The 26,665-nt window shown below is 39.1% G+C and overlaps 1 protein-coding gene across 1 annotated transcript in view; it reads right to left on the reverse strand.

Annotated features, from left to right (window-relative positions):
• The window catches only part of il1rapl1a (interleukin 1 receptor accessory protein-like 1a), a 109,800-nt gene that overhangs the window by 16,036 nt on the left and 67,099 nt on the right, over nucleotides 1-26,665 (reverse strand). The window contains exon 5 of the mRNA XM_026295524.1: nucleotides 25,359-25,433. Coding sequence (XP_026151309.1) covers nucleotides 25,359-25,433 — 75 coding nt within the window. The remainder of the gene's footprint in view (nucleotides 1-25,358; nucleotides 25,434-26,665) is intronic.

Consider the following 26,665-nt stretch of genomic DNA (forward strand, 5'->3'; position numbering starts at 1 on the left):
GGAATAAGAGGGGGACAGATGGTCTTACTCTGCTGAAATGAATCAAAGTTGATCATTTAACACATCATGTCATTAAAAAAAAAAAAAGAAAAAAAAAAACTGGAGTCATGTCATCTCTTGGACTAAACAAATCATAATAATATTTCAATTAGTGGATATAGCCTCATATTTTGTGTACATACATATGAGCAATACCACTCTTCCTTTTTTTATCCAACTCTTGGCAGGAAAGCAAGTTTCCCAAAATGTCATGCTATTCCATTAAAGTGCAACTAATAGCAGCTGAAGTGTAAATGTACCACTATGTGTTCAGTACACTGACTCATGACTGTTAGCCAGAAATAGCAGTAAAAGTGTGCTTTTTAGCCTTTTCTGTATTAAATTACTCTTTAAAGTGACAATTTTTTAACAGAGAGTACATCTGCAGATACACACCACTGCATATACACTATGTAGTGTATGCATTTAGCAGATTCTTATGGCTTAAGTGACTTACAGTCATTAAATAAATGTGTGTATTGAAAGCACTTACATTAAGTGCATTCATGCAAATAAGGATGTAAACATAAAACTGCATCATGCCTTTTAAAAGATTAATAAAAGAAGCTCTTTTAGAAAATGCATTCAGTTACTAAAGCAGTGGAACACAAGCACACCGTGATGTGAGGCAGGTCTCTTGCTCTCTCTGTACTGCATGGACAGATGAATGAGTGAATAAATAGACGCGTGAGTGAGTGTTTGAGTAATGACTAAGTGAGGTTAGGAATTTGATTTGCATCAACGTTTTGGTGCAGGTTTAGCTGATTTCACAGAATTCTGGATAATTAGGCTTCACAGAGCTGGCACTCAGATTCTGACAGAGGAATACTTTTCAGTCCAGATGAGAGGAAAACAAACCTTGCACAGAAAACACTCTGGAGATGCTGTCCAAATTCAGCACAGATGCACGCAGAACACTGAGATTGACAGATACACAGACAAAAGGGCAGATGAATGAACAGGCAGACAGAGAAAAACCCCCAATAAAACCATGCGCATACAAACATGATTACAAATGAAGAGACACACATACACATCAATGTCATTTTTGTCTTTTCTGTCTTATCTCTTTCTCCTTGAATCCACTGAATAGGACCCTTGTCTTTCACATGTCACTGCTTAGAACAGAGTTGGTTTGAGCGTTGCTTTGTGTGACAGCCACAACCATGTTTTATTTGTAGAATAAGCTACAGTCTGGTGTGCTTTTTGAATAAATCATAGTCAAAGTTTGTTTGATGTTTCATACCGCACTCTGGTCTTCAGCACAACCCGATGTTCTCTTAGTGCTTCATTTCAACGCAGGCATCTGGTACAAACAAAGCACTACATGTTGGTGCTTCCTTCACCCGAAAGTGAACTTTGCTCATTCATTTGATTCATTTTTTGCAGGTGGAAGAAGATGCACAATAAACTCAGCCTACCAAATGTACAGTAAGCACGACCAAATACAGAAAACGCAGGTGAAAATATACATTTTGATTATGCATTTCTAACATGTATCTGTCATTCTTATCAAAATCTCTACTTCGATGTAAAGGGAATGGGACAAACACAGTGTGTTCTATCTGCAGCTACAATAACTAAAGTGATGTTGCATACACTGATAAGATACTTTTATACAATCAAAACAGCCAAATACCAATTTGCTAATAAAAAAAATAACCACAAGATCCCAGTCAAACCAATAAACTAACAGTGTGCAGTTAATTTCCCAGTTCTGCATCAAATGCAGGATATGTTAAGGGTCTGGGGATACATTTGATGTAAAAAGTTTTCACAGTTGACAGCGAGAATATTATAATTAGAAAACCAGTCTCCTATTAACATCACATCCTCAGGACTGCCTGTTCCCACCAGTCTTCTTTTGGTGTGCTCATCCAAAAACATGAGGTTACCATGGGAAACAGCCACATACATCATCTTTTTTTGTCATCTTGTCTGATGAAAGCGCTATTTCATTTTAATGAGCATTCATATTAGCAATATGATTCCATACAGCAAAGTGACTATCCTGCTCAGACACATGGTGACGCACGTAAAAATATCTGAATTGAATTCTATTTTGTTCTGTGGAGATTTTACAAAAAATAAAAGTGTAAAAAGCTTTAGAGGCATTTATTCAGTCTCATTTTATCTCACAGGAAAGATCTGACAGTTTCAGAACTATGACCATCGGACACCCACTGACACCAACTTCACTCAAGTCTGATCTAAGAGTACAATAATGTGCACTGGGGATTTGAAGGTCCCACTTGTGCTCATTCAATATGATTTTTGGGCCATGATAAGTGGGTTTCACCCTGACTGATGTGTCACAAAGATTTGGCCAAACAGACCCGTCTCACATTCACAGAACAGCAGACAAATGTGGAAACAGTAACATGCAGCCTTTTTTTCCCCTTTTTTAGTTGTTTCGGGGGAACAAATTCATGTTTGTCATTGTTATTGACAATAACCACTTAAAAACATCTTCAAATTTAACCAGCAAAAATATAGTATTTTGATGGTTGTAATTTTTCCTTTTACATGAATACATTTTGTTGTAGAAAAATGGCCTCAGTAACTGCACATATTGTGTGATCATTGTGTCACAAAATAAAACTGTACCTCATTATTTTGTGAAAACATGGGGTCTTGACTTTTACAGTCTTTTTTAATTCCTGCACTCAAGCATCACAACCACTTTTCTCTGATTGTTGCAAGTGAGCCATTAGATTAAAAACCTATAATTTCCTCTATTTATACCACAGACATTCAGTTGATGCTACCTCTTAATGTCAGTCAGTGAGAGTTCTCTTGAGGCTTTTATGGGAAACCAAGATGGTGCACCGCTGATCTATTATGTTGGCAGTAACACACAGACAGGTTTTTGGATGAAAACTTTATATTCTTCAAATATCATCATATGGCAGGTTAAGAGGCAGGTTAAGAGCAGCAGAATAAAGCAGCCTTGTTTTTAGCTTGACATTATTTAATAAGATTTTAAGGGAGATTATGAAACAAAGAATGAGAAAACGTTTTCATTCCATATAAGGCCAAATAACCCTTCAACGGAAATGTAAATTCAGTTGAGATAAATTGAGATATTATATAAGGTCTTCATCCAATGTAGTGATATTCTACAGCTTTTGACAGAGACTTTAATTTCAGAGTTTGGGTATTTTAAGCTTTAATTAAAATGCACAAGCAGAAAGTGCTTGTGTGTGCGAAACAGAGAGTGAGTGTGTGTGTGTGTGTGTGTGTGAAGATTTCCTGGAGATATCTCTGCAGGAGAATCTAATACACGTCCTGTCAGTCATGATTCTTCCCCCACAAGGTGTGAAACAAGCACGAAAAAGTGCACATGGTACTGTGTAATGCTATTTCTGCACACATGAAGGATAAGAGAGAGAACAAGACAAGCAATAAATAGACAAGTGTAGCTCTCAACAACAAAATTATGATATATTTCAAACTGTCTTCAGACTGACTGGCCCTTTGTGGTATATTTGAGATCGCATTCACCATTTTACTATTGTGTGTGTGTATATGTCTGTGTTTGTGTGCTCAACGTAGCAGCCGGAGGTACATCCAACATGCGGCATCTCCAGAGAACTCCGGGCATGTGTGTTTACTGTTGTCTGGTTGTATCAGGAGAGCGGCGTTGAGCTTAGAAAAGTCCAAATCTGTTATCCCTTTTCTTTAGCCACCTGCAGGTTACCATGACAACAGCTAGTGTGCTGGATAGGAGCAGCTCTGCAGGCTCCGTCAGGACAGAAAATACAGTAAAGGCAGGTACTGTGCCATATTAGGACCTCTACAGATTTGTGCCAATGGCAATCAGCAATCAAAGTCGACTCTAATTTAGAGAATGGCTAAAACAAAATTTTGGGTGTACACAAGCAGAAAATTGTTTGAGCTTAATAAACATTTTTTTAATGATTATACCTGCAATAAAGCTCTACTGTGTGTAAAGATGTGGCTTTTTGTTCGAGGCATAGCAGTGAGCTAGTGCAAAATGATGATAAGCTGAACTTTTTACTCTGCATTGCGGAAGAGTGCAGATCGCTGAGAGATGGGGGAACAGGAGGGGTAAGAACTACAATAAAAAAGTGGATTGGAGGATTTAGACACAATAAGTGGAGGAATGCGTAAGGGCAATGAGAACATGAAAGAGTTGGGGCCCACCCCCTCCACGGATTCAGCCTCTCTACTGTTCTAATATCGTCCCCTCTCCAGAGACAAGTCCTTAATTACCATTACAAGCCTGAGAGCTTTTAGCAGAGGAGAATCCTGGTTCTTTTGCTCTCTGTCACTCCTTCTCCCCTCTTGTTCTATGGCCCCTGATGATCTGTCAGGGAAATGTAAGCCCTTAATTACCGATAAAAATTACGGCCTTTGTGAACAGGTAGTTGGTGCCCTCGCTTTCATCTCCCTTTTCGTCTGCTAATCGGCCCTTTTTGATGATATAATAGGTGCTCTGTCCGAGGCACTGGGAGACAGAGACCCATTATACCATCAGAGGCATTGTGGGGGATTATATGATGATGAGATGATGAACTAAACAAACACTCCATTATCTTTCTAGCAATTTCATACTGATCAAGGGACCAACATGGCAACAAATACCAGTAATGTATCTCATCTCTTACTCCAAAGTCTGTCTCATCCATATACTGTACCATGAAAATATGATATGCAACACATGCACCATGGGAAGAGCGGCAAAATTCCTCAACACCCCCCCCAGCTCTTTATGTTGTGAAGCCTTTACTTTCTAACCTTTCTGCACTCATACTGAGAAACTGCTGTGTATTGTTTTCATACAAAGTGTCTTTGTCACTCATGTTTCATCATTGGTGCTGGCTCCATGTCCACTCTGTCTTTCATATTTCTATTATGTAAACACCAAAATGTTTTCTCTCTGCTCTGGGTTCATATAAAATCTTCTTTTCTGGCAAAAATAAGAGAAAAGAGAAAGTAACTTTAATTTTAACTCAGTGACATTGGGTGTCATGCTTCTGAAAGACCTGCAACTTTCCCCCCTGAGGTTTGCCACTGACCAAGAAATATGTTAAAAATACGAATTAATGGAAATTTAAATGATTATGAAAATCACAATACAAAGAAAATATAGAGAAAAAGAATAGTAAGCACAGTGCAGCTTAAAGACAAGTGCAGACCTCCAGAGCATAACGGAGAGGGAGCTGTAATTGGTTCCTGTCCAGGGGGCTGGAGGCCAATTAAATGGTATGATATGAACACTTGATGAGGAACATCACTTTAACGAACCCAAGAGGAGCCTGGCTTCAGGCGTTGACCCAGTGACCAGGATACTGACTGAAGCCAGATAACTCGATCAAAAGTAGAGCTCACCAAACAAGATTAGGTCACACCAACCCAGATCATCCACGATTAACCCGAGAATCACAGTGGGCGTTATCACACCCCTTTACACTCTCATGTGACATGTCTCATGTCACTTTATGAAGAAAAGACGATCAGTCCCCCAGTAGCAGTAAGAAACAGTACTGCATACTTATTTGCGGTTAAAAGAAAACAATGCCATTTGTACCTAAATATAATAACTTTATGCACAAGCTGATTTTTTTACACACATCCCTGGCTTACACACATACCCTGTCTTGCAAATAGCAGATCTAAGGAATTAATTTACTATTTCTCTTTCATCTGCTTTCTCAAACAAGAGATCACATATCTTCACTTCCTGAGGAAAGAGACATCTCTATGTGTCCTCCAGATATATTGCATGCGACTCCACTTTGCAGCTATGCCGTTTTCTGGCAGTTCACATGGCTTTATATCCTCCAACCAAAGCTTTGGCTTGTCTTCTGAACATCAGCAAAACCTTTGAACATCCAGACACACACACACACACAGTTTCAGTCCTCTTTTTTTCTGTCATATAAAAAGCGTACCCACCCCTCTTCACCTCCCACACTCAGCCTCTTATCGTGCCTAGAGTGCTCTCCTCTTTGTACTCCATCTGACCCTCCGGTCTGCCCCCAGTTGTTTTTGTTTGTCTCACACGTCACTTTCTTTCACCCTCCTCCCTTGTCATTTATATCTCGCCCATGTTTTAAATTCTGACTCTTGTTCCCCTCCAACACATCACAATCACATCGCCTAATTTTCATGTACCCTCCTCGAGCTTTCAAATATTACAAGATCATGGCCATGGCTGTGCAGATTGAGCTCCAGCCGCAGGAGGCCTGTGTGTTGATAAATCTAAATCAAGGCTGACAAATGACTTGTGCCGAGCTGGCTGGAGACACTGGGACAGAGGCACTGGGGAAAACAGAAATGTTTACACACTAACACAGGCTGATGATCTCCCCAGGTACTTGCCAAGTGCCGGGATAATTTCACTCTGGTAAAATACCTGTGGGAACTGTGCAGAGCTGCTTCTTAAGCTGACTTTCAGGCAATCAGAGTGGAAATGCAGGAGCACACTAGGATGTTAATTATGGCAGTAATTTCCTGCGAGGATCAGGCCATGTTTGACTGTGTGATTTATATGTCTCTCTGTGTCGACCTATAGAATATACATGTTACATCATGACAGCGAGAGCTCAGCATTAATCAGTGCCTCCTTGTCTCTAAAAGAGTCAGAATACTTGCACAAATACTTGCAATGATAATTCAGACACTTTTTCATTTCTGTCAGTTTCACCAGTCTTATGTACCTTTTTATTCCAGTAACCTGATCACTGGAAAAAATCTATCAGAGAATCATCCTTTTGATGATCCAAACTAAGACTCCTTGCCAGGACCCTATTTTAAAGACATCAGAATGCATCACATCAAATCCTATTTTCACTTTTATACTTCTTGTCCTTAAGGATCATTGTTTTAAAAGAATACAACTGGGATTTGTTTTTTTATAGTAACAGAAAAGTTCTGTTTGCATTCCCAGTCACAAACAAGACAAAGTTGCCTAAAGTGAAAAGTTACAAAAATATGAAGATGGAACATGCAGTATGTATCTTTTGATTAAAAAAAAAATCTGGTACAAAAGGTACAATGCAAGACAACACATATGACAGAAACCTTAAAAAAAAGTACTGTCTCCCTACCTTCTTTATAAATTCTTAAAAAAAAAAAAGCCCAAATGTCTCATAGGGTTCTCAAGTTTTAAAAAATTTAGTATTTCAGGCTGAACCTTGCAAAACGAGAGTATATTAAAGAGTAAAGGTAGAGTCTTAAGATTCTTTCATTTGCATTAGTTATTTCCTACATTATAGGAATAAATTGGATTATCCACTGCCTGACATGTAAATAATGTTGTACATACACTAAGATGTTTTCAATGAAACAAAAAAGAGATTGAGCGTGCCATCAAGTGCTATCTCAAAGGTGTTTTAATTTCATTTTAAAATCCTGCAGATCTTTAGAGAGCATAAACACACAACACTGAACACATACACCCAGATGCTCCCTCATCACGGTAAGCCGTCTTTAAATGAAAAATAACAATCATTCCACCACTAAACTGTACAATTGCCTAGATTTAGCCATGGTCCGCTGGGCTCAGACAAAGTGTGAGTGATTATTTTTTGTGAGACAACAGAAGCCGTGCCTTGGAATTGATTCCATAAAGAGACAGGTATTAGTGGTGAGGTAGTGCGATAATTCATTCCATAGACAAGTATCTCTGAAATACACAGAAATATACACAGGTAGCAATTACGGGGAGGTGTGTTGATGTGTGTGTGTGTATCTATGTCTGAAACAGTGGAAGCTTATACAATACATTCTGAAGTCACATTTGATTATTACAAATATTTTCTCACTAGATGTGTTTTCAACTAAGGCAGGTTCCTCTGGGAGATACTCCACGCACAAAAAAGACAAGCTTAGTGTGTGTATCACCGCAATCTTGATTCTAATATCTTTGGACTCCTAAAAAATGCAATTTAAATGTGCATGTGTGTATATGTGTTTGAATGTGCATTAGTAGGTTGGGATTACAAAAAAAATAACTGTTTCTCCAAGATAAACACATAAACAGCAATGAATGATCTTTTCAATCACACTGCTCAGTTACAGTAGATTAAGTTTAATTCTTTTGGTACTTTCTCACTTCTCCATAAAGCTGGCCTTACAATCTCCTTAGTTATGAATAGACTAAACAGTGTCACAACCATTAAAAGTATTTCCCTGTAAGTGAAGATCAATCTCTAGCAGGCAGGGGAAATAGATGAATATACGGTAAAAATCTTATCCTTTCCAGCAGCCAATCCACATGTTTACTGTCAGATTAACTGGCCTATGCCAAAAATGAGTATGTTGAATGAAAAAGATACTTCATGAATAAGTAAACTGAACTATTCTCCAATTTTGCTTAGGATTTTACCATCTTTCAGGAAAATTTATCATTCTAAGAATGTACATATAAGACATGCAGGTCCCAAAGCCTCCACTGTTTGCCATCAGGTCAGTCAGACTTCTCCAAACACACTTCTGCTAACTGTCTAATGGGGCTCCAATCACAAAAAGCCTTCTTTAGCCAGTCAAACAGGACACTCGAACAAATATACACTTGGCACCTCTTGACTCTGAAACAAGCACAAAATATATGAGAGGTTGAAGAGGCTTTTTTTTTTAAATTTCAATTTGGGATCAAATATCAACAGAGTGACTAGTAGCCTATTTCATCTTATATAATCTAGTTTATAGCTGCTTATATTTCATAGAGAGGAGATACTCCCTCAATACAGTTTTGGCACTGTCACTGCGGTTTATATTTGTCTCACTTTGAAGTGTAATTACTCACTTCAATCTGAAATGAAAAGCAGTAAATTGACAGACATTTCAACTGGAGAAATGTAAAGATTATAGATGAACACAACACATTTTTTAATCTCTTATAAAATATGTCTTTGATTTTTCTCCTTAACAGACATAAACATAATATCAAGACAAGGACTTTGCTCATCAATTGCACACCCAGGTTGAACAGAAATTATTAAACACATTCCTCACCCTCTAATTTCCTTGTGAGGTGAAAGGAGCTATTTATGATTTGGGATTAATTAGAGGGAAAAACTGTGTTGGACTGTAATTGTGTTTTGTTAGTTGTGTGTATATTAAGCAGTTCATCTCTTACTGGGTAAATTTCTCTGACTCCAAAAATCACACTGAAGATTTGACAATTGAAGTCCAGGGCTACTTTTACTTGATGGATGACCTGCAGCACCTTCTGTATTCATTAAGATGTGGAAACTGAACAGAAAAAGATGAATGAAAAATGAAGGCGTATATAGAAAGCTAACATCTTCATGAACAGGCTACAGGAGATGAGTTCAGTCCACGTTAGATCCATTCATGTGAGACAGCCGACACAGGTTTATCCCTGGCTTTTACTACCAGCAGAGACTTCACTACTTAAAACAGGATTATGAGCTGTGGCTCATTTATGAAGCTTTAGCAAAGCAGTTAGTTAGTTGTCACAATCAACAAGAATGATTGCCAAAAGCCCAGAGTGAAAAAATATAGATTGCACCCACCACGAATGTAAATCTGAGTGATTCAAGGCAGAGACTCACTAAAAAGCTGTTTGGTAAACTTTGGAATTACTACACGATGTTGTTATCAAATCTTCTATCACAAAAATGACAACTGGAGGCATTGTAATGTTAGAAACCAGCGACTATATCAGATATCGAAGACTGCACCATAATTAAAAACAGAAAAACGTGAAAAGTGTCATGGAGTAGGATCTTTGTTAGATAAACACAGCTTGAGGTGTCTTGGGTGTGTGATGTGAAAGAAAATCCTCAGTGGCAAGGCCATACGCATTTAAATGTTGACGCTCACACACGCACACAAAAAAGAATGAAATTTAAATAAAGTTCATCTAAAGTTCTGAATATCAGCCACCCAATGTCACCGTGATGCAGGATATTTCACATATATCTCCTCCTTCAATCCTGAATTTAGGATGCAGATGAATTCATGGTGTGCAGCTCCAAATGCAGGTTAGTACCAGGGCTTGTCTTAAAATACCAGAAAACACAAAAGTCTTGAGACACTGTGAAGACTGGCTTTCTTTCCCACATTTAGTTGTTTTTTCCGATCCTATCACTCACTCTGTCTCCAAGTCCTATTTTCCTTCCTCTTCCCCAGCCTCTCAACTGCAGGCATTTAGTCTGTGTGGAATCTTGTTGCAGTACGCTTTCAGAATGCTAATATGCTGGGCTGATGTGGGTCAAGACTTAATCCTGTAGAAATGATTATCGCTGCACGACTGGAACTTCTCCTGTAGGATATCATTACCATTCTGTACTTTTTCACTGCACTGCAATTTCATTCCCACAGACCACATCAGAGAAATTGGAACAATTAAAATATAAATTATGTTACGTAAATGTAACATCCAACTGGGAAATATTTTTTATAATCTTTGCAATGCACAAATTGGGACATTGTGTGTGAGTATACACATGGGCATATACAGTATGAACAGCATGCATATATACATGTGTTCTGAGGTTCTGATGGTTCTAAATCACTGAATAGAGATGAAGGACATGGAGCTGTGTGAGAGTTTCGAGTAAACATGATCATCACGAAGGCTGGAAGCTATCTGTGAAATTTCCTGCAAGCAGTGACGTTGGATGGCTGCTATTCAGAACTTCAGAGGAACTTCATTTAAATTTCACTGATAGACGGAAATTATTCTAACATACTGGTAACCAATGCATTTGATGTGATTTACAGACAAAAACAACATTTTCAAACATGCAACTTCGACCGTGAGTGTATTAAGGTTCACGCAAACACATCATCCACAAACATAAAACCAATTTGAATAAATGTGAAACAATTTCATGACAAGACACATACAACTTGAATGAAAGTCAGTTATGACAAGTTTAGTAATCGAAAGATATGCTTTTAAAAACTTACTTCCCCGCATCACTGTCATGTCTGGGATGTTAACATTCACATTAACGCACTAGAAGATATTTATTCAGAAACATTTTTCTTTTTGATAAAGTTTTCACCAATGATACTTTGGTCTGATCAGACAAAAAAATTAACACTTTTGGCAGAACTCCAAACACAGTGTCTGTTTAATGTGGTGAACACCAGGCACTGCTCCTCAACAAGCTAATAACATCCATATGGTGAGGCATGGGCCAGGAAGACTGGTTAGATTTAAAGTAAGGATGAATGCAGCCAAATACTGAGAGATTCTGGAAGAAAACATGGTCCAAAGTGCACAGGACCTGAGACTGGGGTGTGAGTTCACCTTTCAACATGACAGTGACCTGAAGAATACAGCCAAGACAATACTGGAGTGCTTTTGAAACTAATCTCTGGCTGTGCCTGAATGGCACAGCCAAAGTCCAGACTTAAACCTTATAAAACATCTGTGGAGAAACTTGCAGTTTTGGCAGTTCACACATGCTTCCCGTCTATTCGGACAGAGATTGAGAGGATCTGCCAGGAAGAATGGGATAAACTGTCCAAATCCAGGTGTGCAAAAGCTTGTAGAGACTTATCCAAGAAGACTCAAAGCAGTAACTGTTGCCAAAGGGGCTTCTAACAAAGTACTGAATTAAGATCCCTTAGGATCCTGCAGGATTGACTAATGTATGAGAAAATGGGCAGATATGGACAATCCATCAAACAATAATAATGATTCTTTAATCAGGCATGTTGGTGTGTGCCTATTTGTGTGTGCATGTATGTGTGTTTTTGGTGTGTTAATTCAGGTGTGCATGCTTTTAATTCACACAGGTGGAAAACTAAGATACCTACAGAGCGTGAGGAATCTGGGTTATGAAAAAGTTATTTGACTCACAAATCGAGTTAAACAGAGATGTTTTGTTTAAACATGAGTGTATGGTTGAATAGCCACACACCTAAAGGAAGGTAGAACCTGCTATAGGGAAAGACAGCATTAGTGCTTGTAGTGCTTCTGCAGTGCCCATATATACTATAACAAAGCTGTATTTTTCACTGCTTTCAGTAACCAGCCACTGAACATTAACTATAGCCATAAAGCCAGGCCTAGCGTATTAAAAATGCTTACTCCTAAATTACTTTCAATATAATTATCACTCACCAGTGAGTAAGGTGTATAGAGGCGATAAAACACAATTTATTTTTGATACTCAAAGGAAAAGTAGCGAAAAAGAAACATAGAAGTAAACAAGTTCAAGTTAATTTCAATTCTGTACTACAAATAAGGTGAACTTCAATATATTTACCTGAGATGAGGGGTTGTAAATAAAACTATGCATGATTACTACTTATTCCCCTCTTTGGTTTCAGTGAAAAATTACATATTTACTCTGGGAATGAGAATCACACAAGAGAGAGAAACAGGGTGGGAGATAAATTCAATGGGTGATGGAGCTGGAGAGTGAAAATAGAATCAGGAGTCTAAAACCAATGAGCAGCAAAGAATGTGATCAGGAGGAACACCAAAAATGAGCGAAAGCGACAGATGACTTGTGATCTTAAGGGCCTGTTCTACTGGAGAGAACAAAATATGAATACATGTAAGCTTGGCTACACTTGCACAAACGTAAAGGTGACTAATTTTCTCATTTTCCAGTTGAGGACAAAGTGTTGTAATGGTCCTCCCTGGCTGAACTCCATAATGGGGTCCACTTTAGCCCCACATTATGCTCTACTTGATCCACAGCTGTTCTCAGTCTGCCTCACTCTTAAAGGTCACACAGGAAACTGCCAACACACTAAAGGTCATGTTATCTCTAATAGGGGAGTGTATGCGATTAGAAAAGCCACTGAGTAGAGAAAAAATTAAGTAAGAGAAGAGAAAGATATTAATAAATAGTCAGTGGAGTGAAGCTGTTGCTGGCCAGGCATTGCCTGTGTTGCCACACCTCACATGGAAAAGGCCACTCCAATATGATGACACTTAAATGGGTTCATAAATAAAATCATTATTCAAGATAGAGTACAGAAGAATGCTTTGAATTAGAGACTCAAAAACAGAAAAAAATACCCAGATAATACTGTTCTTATCTAAGTACAAATTTCATCATTTGTGGTTTTACTGTTTCCACCAAAAACTTTTTGTATACAACCAATACAATACAACCAATACAACCAATGATTTTGAAGGAGAAATAAAAAATGTGGTTACAGTAAATAGGGTTTAGAGAAAATGACTTGTTTTTTTACTAAGTAAAAAAAAACAGCATACACATTCTTTTTTGTTTGAAAAACTAAAAATCATATTCATAATGCTGCACAATGTCAACTGACTAACATGGATTAAAAGGAAGCATCAAATTCAAACAGCTCTGGCTGCTGTTAGATGCACAGACGAATGAGTCCTCACAACAGGCAGGTTCTGGTGCCAGCAGGCAGCACTGGACAGATGGCGAGAGCTCTACAGAAATTCAAAAAACACCTCCTCTGAGATAGACAGTGACCGCAACCTGAGGTGAGAGTAGGAGAGGAGAGATGACAGGCCAGGAAGGTCTAAGTATGTGACAATGTCTCATGGTCACCATTAGACCTGGAGAAATCTCTCTCTCTCTCTCTCTCTCTCTCTCTCTCTCTCTCACTCACTCACTCACTCACACACACAAACAAACAAACTGGGAACATGTAATAATAATTAAAAAATTAGCTTATTTATTGGCGCCATCCATGTTGCTTGTTCTAAAAGTGTTTCTCATGAGCTCATTGTGATCTGCCACAATCTGGTGATCAGGTTATACTGCATTTTAATGACGCTTTAAGAATTTGAACAATTCCCAACCAGTGCAGGTATGCTGATTGGACAGATCGGCATTTCACTTGAATGCAGAAACAAAAAAAAAAAAAACATTTCCTACTGATTTCACACTCTACCTGAAACAGCTTATTACAATCAATTACAGGTTCCTTACAGTACATAACACTGTGTGATGTAGCACTTTAAGGTCTAATCAGGATCCTCAATACATCACGTTATGGTTTGGGTTGAATCAGGCGGCAAGCACCATGCTGCACAAATGTGTCTCCACTGTGCTCCTGACAACACACATGCTGCGTGAAAGAATTTAAGTACAGAACAGTTGCCTAGTTACATTATTAGCATGTGTTATGCACATGTGATGCATATTAAGTTTAGCCTAACGTTGAGAATGAATGCCAAATTTCCGACTTGAAGTTTGAAAATTGTTTATTCTGACATATAGCAATGTACTGTATCATTGGAAGGAAATGGTGCTGCAAAGCACAGTTATTAGACTCTGATTTATTGGTAGAGTCAAATATTGTGACCGGTTTGGTAGAGTTTTTGAATTTAATTCATCTGGTCAAAAAGAGGGAGGAGAAATAAATATAATATAAATAAACCAATTGCCTATTGTCACAGTCTGTAGCCTCAATCATAAAACTTTGATAAAAGCACATAGACAGAGAGGCCAAGGCGACGAGAAAGCTGGGTTTTTTTTTTTTTTTGGTGTTTTTTTTTTGGTTTGTTAGCAAAACCAATCCATACTCCTAATCTTGCATAGACCAGTCACCAAGATCAATGTTGGCTCAGCATGAGCAAGTTAAGTGGTTATTATTGATAGGTTATGTGACATGAGGCCAGTGTTAATAGCCCACCAAAATGGCAAAGGACTAACGGAGTTAAAGGATAGATTGTGATTTTATTGCACTACTCACATACAGTATGATTATGTCTGCAGTTGATTAGTCACTAAATTTGCTAGATCAGTACTGCATTTGCACCAACACTGACCTTATTAAGTGGATTGGGTATTGGTCAGACCTTAACGATCACATTAAAGACAGTTCTCTGTGCTAATGTGGTGCCATTTTGGTTAAGACACACAGCAGCATCTGCAGCAAGTGCAGATGGATCTTTGTTGACCTTTGTTGGCACCTCCCCTCCAGGTTTTCTGGTGGTTTTCCATGCAAAGCTGAGGTCAAGAAAAACATTCTAGCAATCACATTAGGTGTGTTGTTTTATTTAATTTTATGTTTTTGATTTTTTGTTTTCTCAATCAGCTCATTCATTGTATTTTTGCTACAGTTTACGGTGACTATTAACAAAACGAGTGATCACAGTAATTTGTAGCTTTTTCAATGAACATTTGGTATAAAAGTGATGTTCTAAGTGAAAGTTAAGTGAAAATTGAGGGTAAGTATTTAGGCATATACAAAGCTGTATACAAACATATACACATATTGTGATTACTGTCAAAGTCAAAAATAGAGTAATGTAGGCTGTATAAAACACAAAAAACTGAAAGTGAAGCCAGAAAGTCCACAATCTATGATGATATATGCTCAACTATATATGTGCACCCTCATAGAAACACATAAGACACAAAATCCCAGCTGTATGCCCATTGCCTAGTAACCCAAAAAGGGCTTTTTCTTTTGTTTCAACGGGGGTAATTATTATCATTGAGGGTAGTTATTAAGGAAAGTAAAGCTGCTACTTAAAATGCCTATTCTTCCATTGTTTAATACTAATAACACATTTCAAGGGTTGAAGAGTGTAGTTAAGGGAGGAAGCAAAGACGTAGGGAGGAGAAAAGAGCAGAAAAGGGGAGAAATTGCATGTAGAGGTTAAAATAGCTAAAGGAAATTAGGGTTTCTCTTATACTTCCACTGGGTAAATTACAGTTAAAAAAAGATTAATCTGATTTTTTTTATTTAAAATTGATCACAATTTTGCTTCCATCCTAAGCAGTTTCCTGAACAGCAATGAGAATGACAGTGTCATTCTGTGTCTATACTCCTCTGTCGGCAATACCCCAGGCTTGCACAGGCCCTGTCAACTTTTATTCTTTACAATAGCATCAGCAGCTATTATAGTCAGTCTAACAGTGTTTATGGTAATGACAAAATTGAACATAATTATCTGCCTAAAACAGTATGTATATTCATAAAATTATGCTAAACCATGTCTATAGTGCATTTGCTGTTGCTCTGCTTGGCAGAATATGTTTTGATCTGCTGTGAAATGTTTGACTGCTCTGTGGAGGTGTGTGTGTGTGTGTGTGTGTGTGTGTGTGTTGCGGGGGAGGGAGGGGGGGCACGGGTTAGATTAAGACTGACACGGAAGCAGAGTGGGAGAGAGAAAGGGAAACAAGAAAGACAAAGACAGAGAAAGTCCATTAACACACTAGTAAATGAGTCTCAGCTATTTACCCCACGCTGGGCCTCTTGAATTACTGACTGTGTTCAGGATGCAGATTGCAGATGGCAATTAAAGATGAACAGTGTGCCCAGACACACACACACACACACAAGGATGTGCGCACAAACACACACACTAACGTAAGCTCGCATACACCCTCCCTTAGGCAACAGTTCGGAGTAGATCTACTGATCTCCATAGCAACATTCAGTGCCGTGGGCGCTAGTGACATCATGAAGATTGATTGTCATAAAAAAGCAAAGGTACAGCAGGAAGAGGGCAACTGTATTATAGGAGTCAGCTAAAGTGCAGCAGCATTTGTCACTGCCGGGTGAAGCCGTGGCCTTCAGCTGGGGGTCTTCCTTGGCTATTAAAGAACAGAGATATGTGAAGGGCCTGAGCTGGTCTTCAAATACTTGTCAGCAGTGAGGATGGAGAGACTAGTTTATGTAACACAAAGAAAGAGAGGGTGGAAGATAGAGAGCTACTGTAGACTGTTCTCTGGGGTTCAGATGCTCAGTATGCTCCCTCTCCACTCCTTTTGGTTTATCCTCCCTCCTCCTCTGTCTCCTTATCTTTTCCTGTCCATCCGCCCCCTCTCAACCCTCCTTTCTTGTCTCTCTTCTCACCATTGACTGATCTCCCTCTTTCTGCTAACTGTTTTACCCTTCGCTCAACACCAAAGCTCTGTGCCGCATGGTGACTAACTCCATCGTCCAGATACAGCTGCTCTACTCACTTGCCGGAAACATCAGAGCCCTGAAGTTTTAAAGTTCTGTCTTGCCTCTTTTTTTCCTCTCTCTACCCTGCCTAGTTTTTTTGGCACTTGTTTTTCTTCATTTTTCTGTTATGTAAGACAGACAGAAGTAGAGCAAGCTTCAAAGTGAATGGCAAAGCCGTCTTTTCCCCTGCTCGCTTTGCTGTTCATGCATGTCATTTCACTGCTGGCTTCCTTTCCATTTCTTTCTATCCTTTGCTTTTCTTTTCTCACTTCCCCATCTACTCTTATTACTGACCATCGCTTTCTGCCAAATGGGTCAATTACTGTACTGTCACTGCATTTTTATGTATGGTGTCTCTATTTCTGGATGTCAATTTGATCTTATAGATGATATTCCCAAACCTGGTCATTGCCACCTTGACCAAACACAGCCTGCAATGACTGAAGAAAGAGAATGAAAGGTCCAGTTGCTGGAAGCATCAAATCTCTGAAAAGATAGGTCTCATTAAGTCTACCTCTCACTCTTGTCTGCCCTTGATGTAACAAATACAGAGTGATGCAGTGATGAGTGGGGGGTGCTCCTTCTCTTTGATTGCCTGTCAGTGAGCCTGAGCATCAGAGGCAGAAGAGGTAAAAGCTACCATTGCCTAAATCATCTCTCTTTAAAGACACCCCTTGGCACAAAAGGCGGAGAAACTCTTACTGGTGCCTGATTTAACACAACTGCTCGAGACGGCCTGGATAATGGCTGTGTTATAAATACCGGCAAACAAACAGGCACACATGCACCGAGACGTGAGTGACAAAGCTGAATGCACACACTGACAGACAGCATGAATCTGGGCACAGGACAGAGAGCAGCAAAGTAGATCTGTTGCCCTCATTGAGACCAGAGCTCATTGACGTGACACACCAAACAGAAAGCGTGACAAAAGCGGATGCATCACCTCATGTCGCCTCATGTCTTCTAAGTATTGTAGCACTTGGACATACAGCAGAGACTACAGTAGACAAGTCAGTAGGTGGGAGTTTTGATTCCTAAAAGCATGAGAACAAACAATGTTCTTCATCACCTTTCACACCTTTTTATTATGTTTCAACAGCTTGTTTGAGCCATAGGGTAGGCATATATTAGCTACCTATTGTAAGGTTTGCTGCGAGTGCTAGGAAAAGATATTATAAGAATATCTGCTAAGGCAATTTTTTTGTGGATGAGTCAAACACTTCAGAAACAACATGGTGCTGGTAAGATGTAGAAGAATCTGACAATTTTTAATTAGCTTTTGTACCATGTCATAGCATTAGGTACATTTGTAATGGCATGTAAACAGGAATAAAATGCCAGGTTGATATTGGGCTGAGATATAACTTTTGGATAAGAATCATCTGCTGTTATGTTGTCATGTGAACCTTCAAATAGATCTTCATTAAAGATTTTCCCGGCCTCCTGGGCTTTGTGAGTACACAGGTTTACCATAAGAAAGTTGGATTTAATTAAATGGAATACAAGTCAAATTCTAAGACAATGCTTTGCAGACTAATATAACTGAGAATGTGCCTGATAATGAGTTGTAAAACTTTTTCTTTGCTTTGTACTGCTGGAATAAGAAAAGGCAAAAACTAAGGAGAAACTGATTCACTGTGCTGAGCAGCCAGTCAGACAGCTTTTTCTCTTCTGCCTCTGCTCAGCCGATTCAACATGCGGAATCGGCTGAGCAGCTGCTGATAAGGTCTAATTAAACCAACAGTGCTGGACACACTGCTAAAACTACAGCTGCTCAAAGACTATGCCTGACAGTCCAACGTCAGCTTGCTGCCTCAGAGAAGAAATAACCAACAGCCTGGTACAAATCAAGAAGGGGTTCACACCTTTCTTGCATCTTCTTACTGGCCTCACAGGCTGCATTGAGGCAAGGCAGCAATAAACAAGCAGTATGCGATGCACAGTGGGGTGTTGCGTCAGTCTTTATTGCCTGCTATGTGGGGTTCTTCCCGCCTCTTCCTATGTGTACTTTCTCATTCCCACCCTTCCTAGCTCCCTGGCCCTGTCCTGTTAGGCATGTGTAGAGGTGCTGATAGTTCATTTATCATACTGCAGACTCCTGCTCTGGGCCCCAGACCCGATGATTAATGATGATCGTTCAAACACTTAAACATTTTGCTTTGTTTTGCTGACACACTAGTTACCATACCGGTCACCATGGGTTACTTAATGCTGGGCCACTATGGGACTATGACCAAAATAATGACAATGACACAAAAAATTGTTCCACGTGTGACCTTTAAGAGCCAATTTTCTCTGTCATGTATCAGAAAAATTAACTAAACAGAACCAGCCAGCTGAGAAGCGTGTTGTCCCTAAAAGATATAGATACATGTCCACAGAATAGAATAGAATAGATTCTTTTGCATTACATGAGTAATGTGACCTTTTCAAAGCATTTATTAGAACAAATGCTGTTGCTTTTTTCATGGATTCTCTTGGCACGCACTCAAATTCAAACATGAATGTACACCACTTTGACTACGCTTTTACAATGTGAATGGTGTTACATCAATGTCAAAACAAGAGGGTGCAAAAACAGGGTGAAAAACGAGGGGGTGGTTTGGACGATTTGAGGGTGGAACTTCTGGGGAAGTTGTCAATCAATGACAGTCAATCATTCAATGTACATTTAATCACAAAAGGAACCAATAGCATTTACTGACAGAAACGTCCATGAGCCCACCCTCAAATCATCAAAACCACCCTCATGTTATGTCGGCACAAAAATGTCAATTGAGCATAGAGAGCGGCCAAGGGAAATCCACTTGCCGCTTGAGGACAACTATCAAATGGAGATGGAAAAAAGCATTTGAGGAGGAAAAAACACAGTTAGAGTGTGATATTATGATAAACATGCGTACAGGTCTTCTTTCTGTACGTACAAAATTCACAGTTGTAATTGCAAGCTTCACATTCGGGCTCCCAAGTGAGAAATATGTGCTTGCAAACTGTTAAAATGTAAAGGTCTATATTTTTCGCCCTGTATTTTTGCCCCCTCTAGTTTGGACATTGATGTAATGCCATAAGTGTGTCCTTAGATTTTACGTTTACATAAAACTACAATGCAACAGCAGGAAATGTAGCAAATTTAAGAGCTGGCTGGACTATGTTTAAATGCCACATCAGAGACATTAGAGTTGAGTTACACAGCAAAACAACTTTCTTAAGGTTAGACAAAAATCATGGTTTTGATTAAACATAAACAAACATGCTGTGTCTGAAGAGTTTTTATTCTAGTTTTTATTAAAACAGAGCAGTCTTTTCCAAACCTTAAGCAAATGCCTAAGCACAACCATAAAAAAGATGAATTATACTGTACAAGTGTATATTTTACTGATTGTGACTTGCCAGTTACTTAAATTAACAACATATATTCATTATTTTAACAGCAAATGTTAATGGGTCACAACTTCATTTCCCAAAGAATATATCTGCTTTTGAATTTGCTTGTATATTCATGTCATTTATGGGAGAGAGGAAAAAACATAAAAGGAAGCCAATACTTAGTATTGTATATGTGTGCCAAACACATCATATCAGCTAACAACCTTTAGCACCTTTATATATATAAATGATTTTAAATCAACAGTTACATGTATTGTAATTTACATTCATCTGTTATATCAGGCTAAATAGGTTTTAAATATATCACTCTCATAATAAGACCATGCTACAAAGGACATTAGAATAATTAATGCATTGAATTATTTATTTTAAGCTCTGGTCAGGTTACATATTGCTCAGAATGGTAAGGGTGCCTAATAACACCTATGTTCTCAGTTTTGGTTGGCTTACTGTTTCTTTTGATTGTTTTTTTTTTTCAAGTAACAGCCTTAAAAGAACCTACATTACAAAGCAGCTTATTTCTAAATGTAAACTATAAACCAAATGTAGAGAATAACTCTGTAAGTTCCTAAGGTGAATTCCATGAATAATTACTGAGCAATCCCAATTAAAGATTACACCTACCAGGCATTACAGAGTGAGAGAGAGGAACCGTCAGAGGTATGGTGTTCAATTGAGGAAATTACACTGTGTGTATGTGTGTGTGTGTGTGTGTGTGTGTGTGTGTGTGTGTGTGTGTGTGCGTGTGTGCGTGCGTGTGTGTGTGTGTGTGTGTGTGTGTGTGAGAGAAAGAGAGCGAGAAAGAGACTGGAAGAGAGCATGAAAGAGATTGAGAGTAATTTAGTGAAGTGACTCTGCATTGACCTTTAGTAACTCTCTAGAGCAATGTCAATTTCAATTTGACCCTTCGCCATGGAAAGGTGACATGTCTGGTGTCATAGTTAGGTGTTCGAGAATGTCCTCAGTGTCATAGCCATAGAATGAGGAAAGGAGAAGGTCAACAGGAGTGTTAACCCACTCCAACAGACTTTGGAAAATCAGTAGATCTTTCATGTGGAATCCTCCAATCCTCAAATAAACAGAAGTAATAGGTGAGGCAATAAGGACAAAGGAGACTTAAGGAATAAAAGGATGTAAGAGCATAGGGAGCGAGTAAGAACATGGGTAGGGGAGTCAGGCATGGAGGCAAGAAGAAAAAGTGGGGCCTTATACTTAACAGTGTGGACTGTATTTGTATTTCACATACTGTTAGCTGCATAGGTCTTTATAGTGCTAGATTTACAACAACCCAGTGAATACTGACACATAAAGATGGTCAGTCAGTCAGTGTTGTGGATATATTACAAACTCACAATAGCTGGTTTCAGCAGAATTAGATATAAAAATAAAACATGTTACAGGTGCAACCCATTTATGAAAACATTAACTGAACGAGTTATTGAAAATAAAATAAGCAGCATTTTGATTGTATCTTGGTGTCCAGTCAGATCAGAATTTGGCACAATAGTTATTCCATATTGCTTCTGTTATTCCCTATTTTACGTTATGGAATGCTGTTTAGTAAATTACCAAACTTTCTGACCTGTTCACCACGTGGTAACTGTTCTAACTGCATAATAAAGGAACACAGTCTATTCAAGAGTTTTAGCTGTGTTATCAGCTCTTGCCTCATGAATGACTATAAACCAATTCTGCATTTTGCGGAGCAGTTTATACTCTCCAAAAGAGATGCCAGGGATTTAATTTACTTACATGAATAAATGTATTGATTGCAGTGAATCCATTAAAATGAATTGAAACTGTCTGATGAGCAGACAGATGTTACCAGATTGTGAGGGAGGAAGATGAAGGTAATTAGGAAACTGAGAAAAAAGTAGGATCACAGTAGGGCATCCAGACTGTCTATTTCTCATTCCTTGTTTGTAAAAAAACATACTTCTAAAGTATTTCAGCATCTTTGAGTGAATTCACTTATTACAAATAGTCACCATTGACTGTGCACGGTGTGAGAGCATGTGTGTGTGTGTGTGTGCAGTGGCTGAGTTTGTGCCCGGTTCTATGTTGTAATGAAGTAGGTATAAGAGTTATCTTCCTCTTGCAAACCATCCCACCCATGCTGCAGGGTCCTGCCCTCTGAAATGATGGATTCTAATTCCTTTCCAGAAGAGTGCACCCAACTGCTGGCTTAGGGGGACAGTAAAATCCTAAAATCAGTTACAATTATCCCAGGGCTGTGAAGACTGCTCTGCAAGCATGTGTTTGACCTACTCACCCCAAGTGTTGTAGGGGTGTGCGAATATCTGTGTGTGCAGTATCTGTGCGATGAACAGGGAGAGCTAGTGAAACAGAGAGTGCTGTGTAAGCAGGAGTTAAATCCCTCTGCTTCACCATCTGGGACAGCAAATCCATGACAAATTATCCCAATGGAATCAACACCAAGTCAGTGAGAGTGTGTGTGTTTTAAATTTGGAGCTATGTGTAATATGTCACATAATGTAAGTGTGTGTATTTCCATGTAGACTCTCACCAACCCCAGCGCACAGATACAAATTGAAACCCCGCAATATGAATCATTCTCCTATTCTGGAAGAAGTGGACTGCACCAACTCACCACTGGGGGACAGCAGTAAATCTGCCAAAAGAAAAACTGGATGACTGCTGACAAAATCCACACTAACCTACACAACCTTGATTGTGTCTCCTTTGGAAACTACTCTGAAAATGTCAAGCTGTCCTAAAGTAATATTTGCAGGCCTGCTATCTGCATTCACGCAGTCATACATCCCTAAGGATTCAGGAACCCCTGTAGCCTTGCAGAGCTGTGATGAGATCAACACATGCTGCTTTGTGATGGTGTTGGGATTCAGTATGGATCTGCAGCTATATTTTGGCTCTTCAGCAGAAAGGGACACGGTGGCAGGGGCATCTAAGAAGACTTACGGAGAGATGAGATACTCTGACAAGACAACCTGCTTCTGAGACATATAAACTCTCCCTGATGCCCCTGTCCCCCATCCCCCATCAAATTTTTCACTCAACAATCCTCTTTTCTCTGACACTCGTCTTGCTTCTCAGTTTCTAACTTTCAATTTCATTCCTTTTCATGGACTTTTATGCTCTTTTTTTCTGCCTCATTCTCATTGACTGTCCTCTACATTCATGGCTACATGTCTTCTGTGAGAGTTTATATAACATAGATGCTTTATTTCTGTCAGTGAATGTGTCTGTCATGTAAAGCTGCCTGTGACACTGGCCGTCTGAGGTCTGCATTGGTTGCAGCGGCAGAGTAGATAAAGTGGGTCTGTGTTTCCAGGCACTGTTGCAGATTTATCTTTCTGCTTATTGCTCTGACTTTACAGCCCATCCACTGGCCTCCATTGGATCTCACCTCCTTTTCTCTCACTCTGTCTTCCACTCTCCATAAGGGACCAGTCTCTGTGCATGTCCTGACTACCACAAATCCGCCACACTGCTCCATAAAGCTGCTCAAGGCATGAATCAACAAATATTAAGGAAGAGGAGAATGAATAAATAAAGCTAAATAAAAGAGAAACTCTTGTCTGCAGGGAGAGACAACTTTTCTGCACACAAAATGGAGCCTAGCTGTAAAATATTTACCTCGGTGCCTGTGCTTTAGACACCGTGCTGTGAGTCTGTCAGGTCTCACTGTGTGACATCACAAATATTTTGTCTCTCTTCTTTGCCTTGCCCATCACTCTTTTTTTAAGATGGTAGCACCAAGCCCTCGTGTACTATACCATTAGAGTGGACCTCCACTGGTTTTATATATCTAGAGGCATTATGATTAATTCATTAATTAGCCTTGGTATGAATTATTTATTTTAAGTCTAACAAAATATCCTTAATGATGCCACCTTGGTTATTTTGACTTGGACTTAGAGATAAAATGGATTACAAACTGGGGACATGAAAATATGAAAGATGTGTTTACAAGACATAAAGAGATTAACAAAGGGATGCCATTGAATTGCATTATGGGAAATACAGAGAAAATGTTTTTGGAGATTTGGGTTTAGGCCATTCTCTCTCCCATAGGTCTCCCACATTTTATGGAAGTGCTGTATTTAATTGTTGTGCGGCACTAAGTGCACCCATCGTTTAATACACACAAGCATAATCGACAACACAAGAAAACACTTATTCACACAGCAAACCTAAGGCAGAACTAGCATTGAGGCTTCATATAATTGTGAGACAGTTTCAAAGAAAAAAATCAAACCTTTCTTCAAAAACCCACAGAAATCAAGACGGAGACAAATGACACAAATAGCTGAAGGGCCTACATTGTGCAACCTGCTCATGCATGGGTGTGAGTATGCTCACACGTGAGGCTGCGCTTGTCAGTTTGTCAACAGCAGCAATTTTTCACTCTTGATCAGCCAACCGTACAGGCGTTTTTAAATGAACTATACCTGGGTTTCAAAAGCATCAGCTAGAAGACAAAAGGTAACCACTAAGCAATTCATTGCACCTTCCCTGTCTCTGTCACCACCCCCTCCTTTTGTGTCACATTCTCATCTAATCATTCTCTGCCTTGCAGACCTCTCAGTCTTGTCCCATTGGCTTCACCATGACAGACACATTAGCCATTCACAGAGCAGCAAGCACCATGTGGACAGTGGAATGTGCCCAGAAATCGAGCAATATGCTGTCATAATAAAAATAAAAAACAAACACAGCCTTATGCATAGACTCACTCATCCACGTATATATGGGTAGGCCCATTGTGACCCCACGTCAAAGAAGACAAACAACAGCAATAGAAATCGGCTGCCTCTCCATGTGGTGCCACTGTATGGAACCGTGGCACCACATGGGCTCTCCATTGTTGACAAAACAGCCTTAGGGACATTAGAACCCACCATTTGCATATGTGGAAAACACTTTTTTTTCTCCTTCTGTTATTTTTCCAGCAAATAAAAGTGCCATCATCAATCTGCATTAATCGCTTGGAGGTGTGTTGGAAGGATTTGTAAAGTCATACATATCCTGTCATTTGGAAATGACACAGATAGCACTGACTGCAGCTGGAGGAAATCCCATGATTCTCTTACCTAGCTGAAGCTCCATATTGCTAATCTTGTTTTCCAAGGGAAACAGGATCTTTGGCGGCTTGTCGGTCAAAGGAGCTGAAAAGGGGAAAAAACACACACACACACACACAATTTAAATATGTATAATACAAAATTAACAATGCAGAAACTACCACTGAAGAATAGTGATAATTTCTGATTTAGCTATTTTTTCATAGTTCCCAGTGTCCTTCCATTCAATAGTACTTTAGTTCCAGCCCTCTGTGCCTTATTGTAAATAGCATTGTTAGCATTTAAACAGAGTATAGACAGAATTTATCTCCTATCTTCTATTTAAAATTGCTCATCACCTTGCTGTCTGTTTTCATTCCTTGTCAACAAACTCTTGCTCTCTAGTGCCTGTAGAGCTTGGGTTCAATTCATCTTATAATTGAAAATACATCACATAGTTGCCAAGAACAAGCCATCATTAAATCTATCTATCTGAGTGTTAGGTATTTGACGAGCCATCATGTAGTGTGTGTATGTCAGAGTGAGAGGGAGCAGCTGATGCTCTAATGATGCTAATCATCCATACGGTGGATGTCAGACCTGCTGCTGAAGACCTTCCTTCGGGGAGCACCAGAACAAGCAGCATTTTAATTGTTGTTAAAAGTCTGAGTTCTTTGAAAAGCTGAAAAATTAGGAAAAATCAAAAGAGGGTATATGATGTCCAGTACTTCAGTATACATTAATATACAGGGAGAAAAAACTGATTTAGAATCATTTTGAATGTTTTTTTTCTAGTCAGCCTCACACTTACAATCATTGTCATTACTGTCAGAAGCTGCGAATGTCCGTCAATGCGATGAAAACATTATTGCTAATGTAATGCTAACAACATTAATGAAAGCCTGCAGAGAAACTGACAGTTAAAGCACAGACAAACCTTTAACAGGGAAACATTTATCGATTCACCCACAGTCCAGCACATAAATCTATGTATTCTGACAGCAGCTGTGTGACCACTGAACACCTGGATCAATGCTTCTCACCCTGAATTCACACCTTTTGTGCCAGGGTGCTACAGGCAAAGTGTGCCCTTCCTCCCACTAAGTAAAGCTACCATGCTGTCTTCATGAATACATGCAGTTTTGTTCAAGTTGAATGTATGAAATTTCATTTTGTTATGCATAATTTGATTTGTATTCATGTTAGGAAGTTGTGCTTGGATTAATCCTGACATCTGACCTGATGTTAAATTCAGATGTGGACATGAGTCACAGCAAGTATTGGCACAGCTGGACAAGACCAGCTATTTGTGTGCCTTTTTATATAAAAGAAAACTC

This window comes from Mastacembelus armatus, chromosome 21, assembly GCF_900324485.2.
Source record: "Mastacembelus armatus chromosome 21, fMasArm1.2, whole genome shotgun sequence".
In the NCBI taxonomy this organism is placed as follows: domain Eukaryota; kingdom Metazoa; phylum Chordata; class Actinopteri; order Synbranchiformes; family Mastacembelidae; genus Mastacembelus; species Mastacembelus armatus.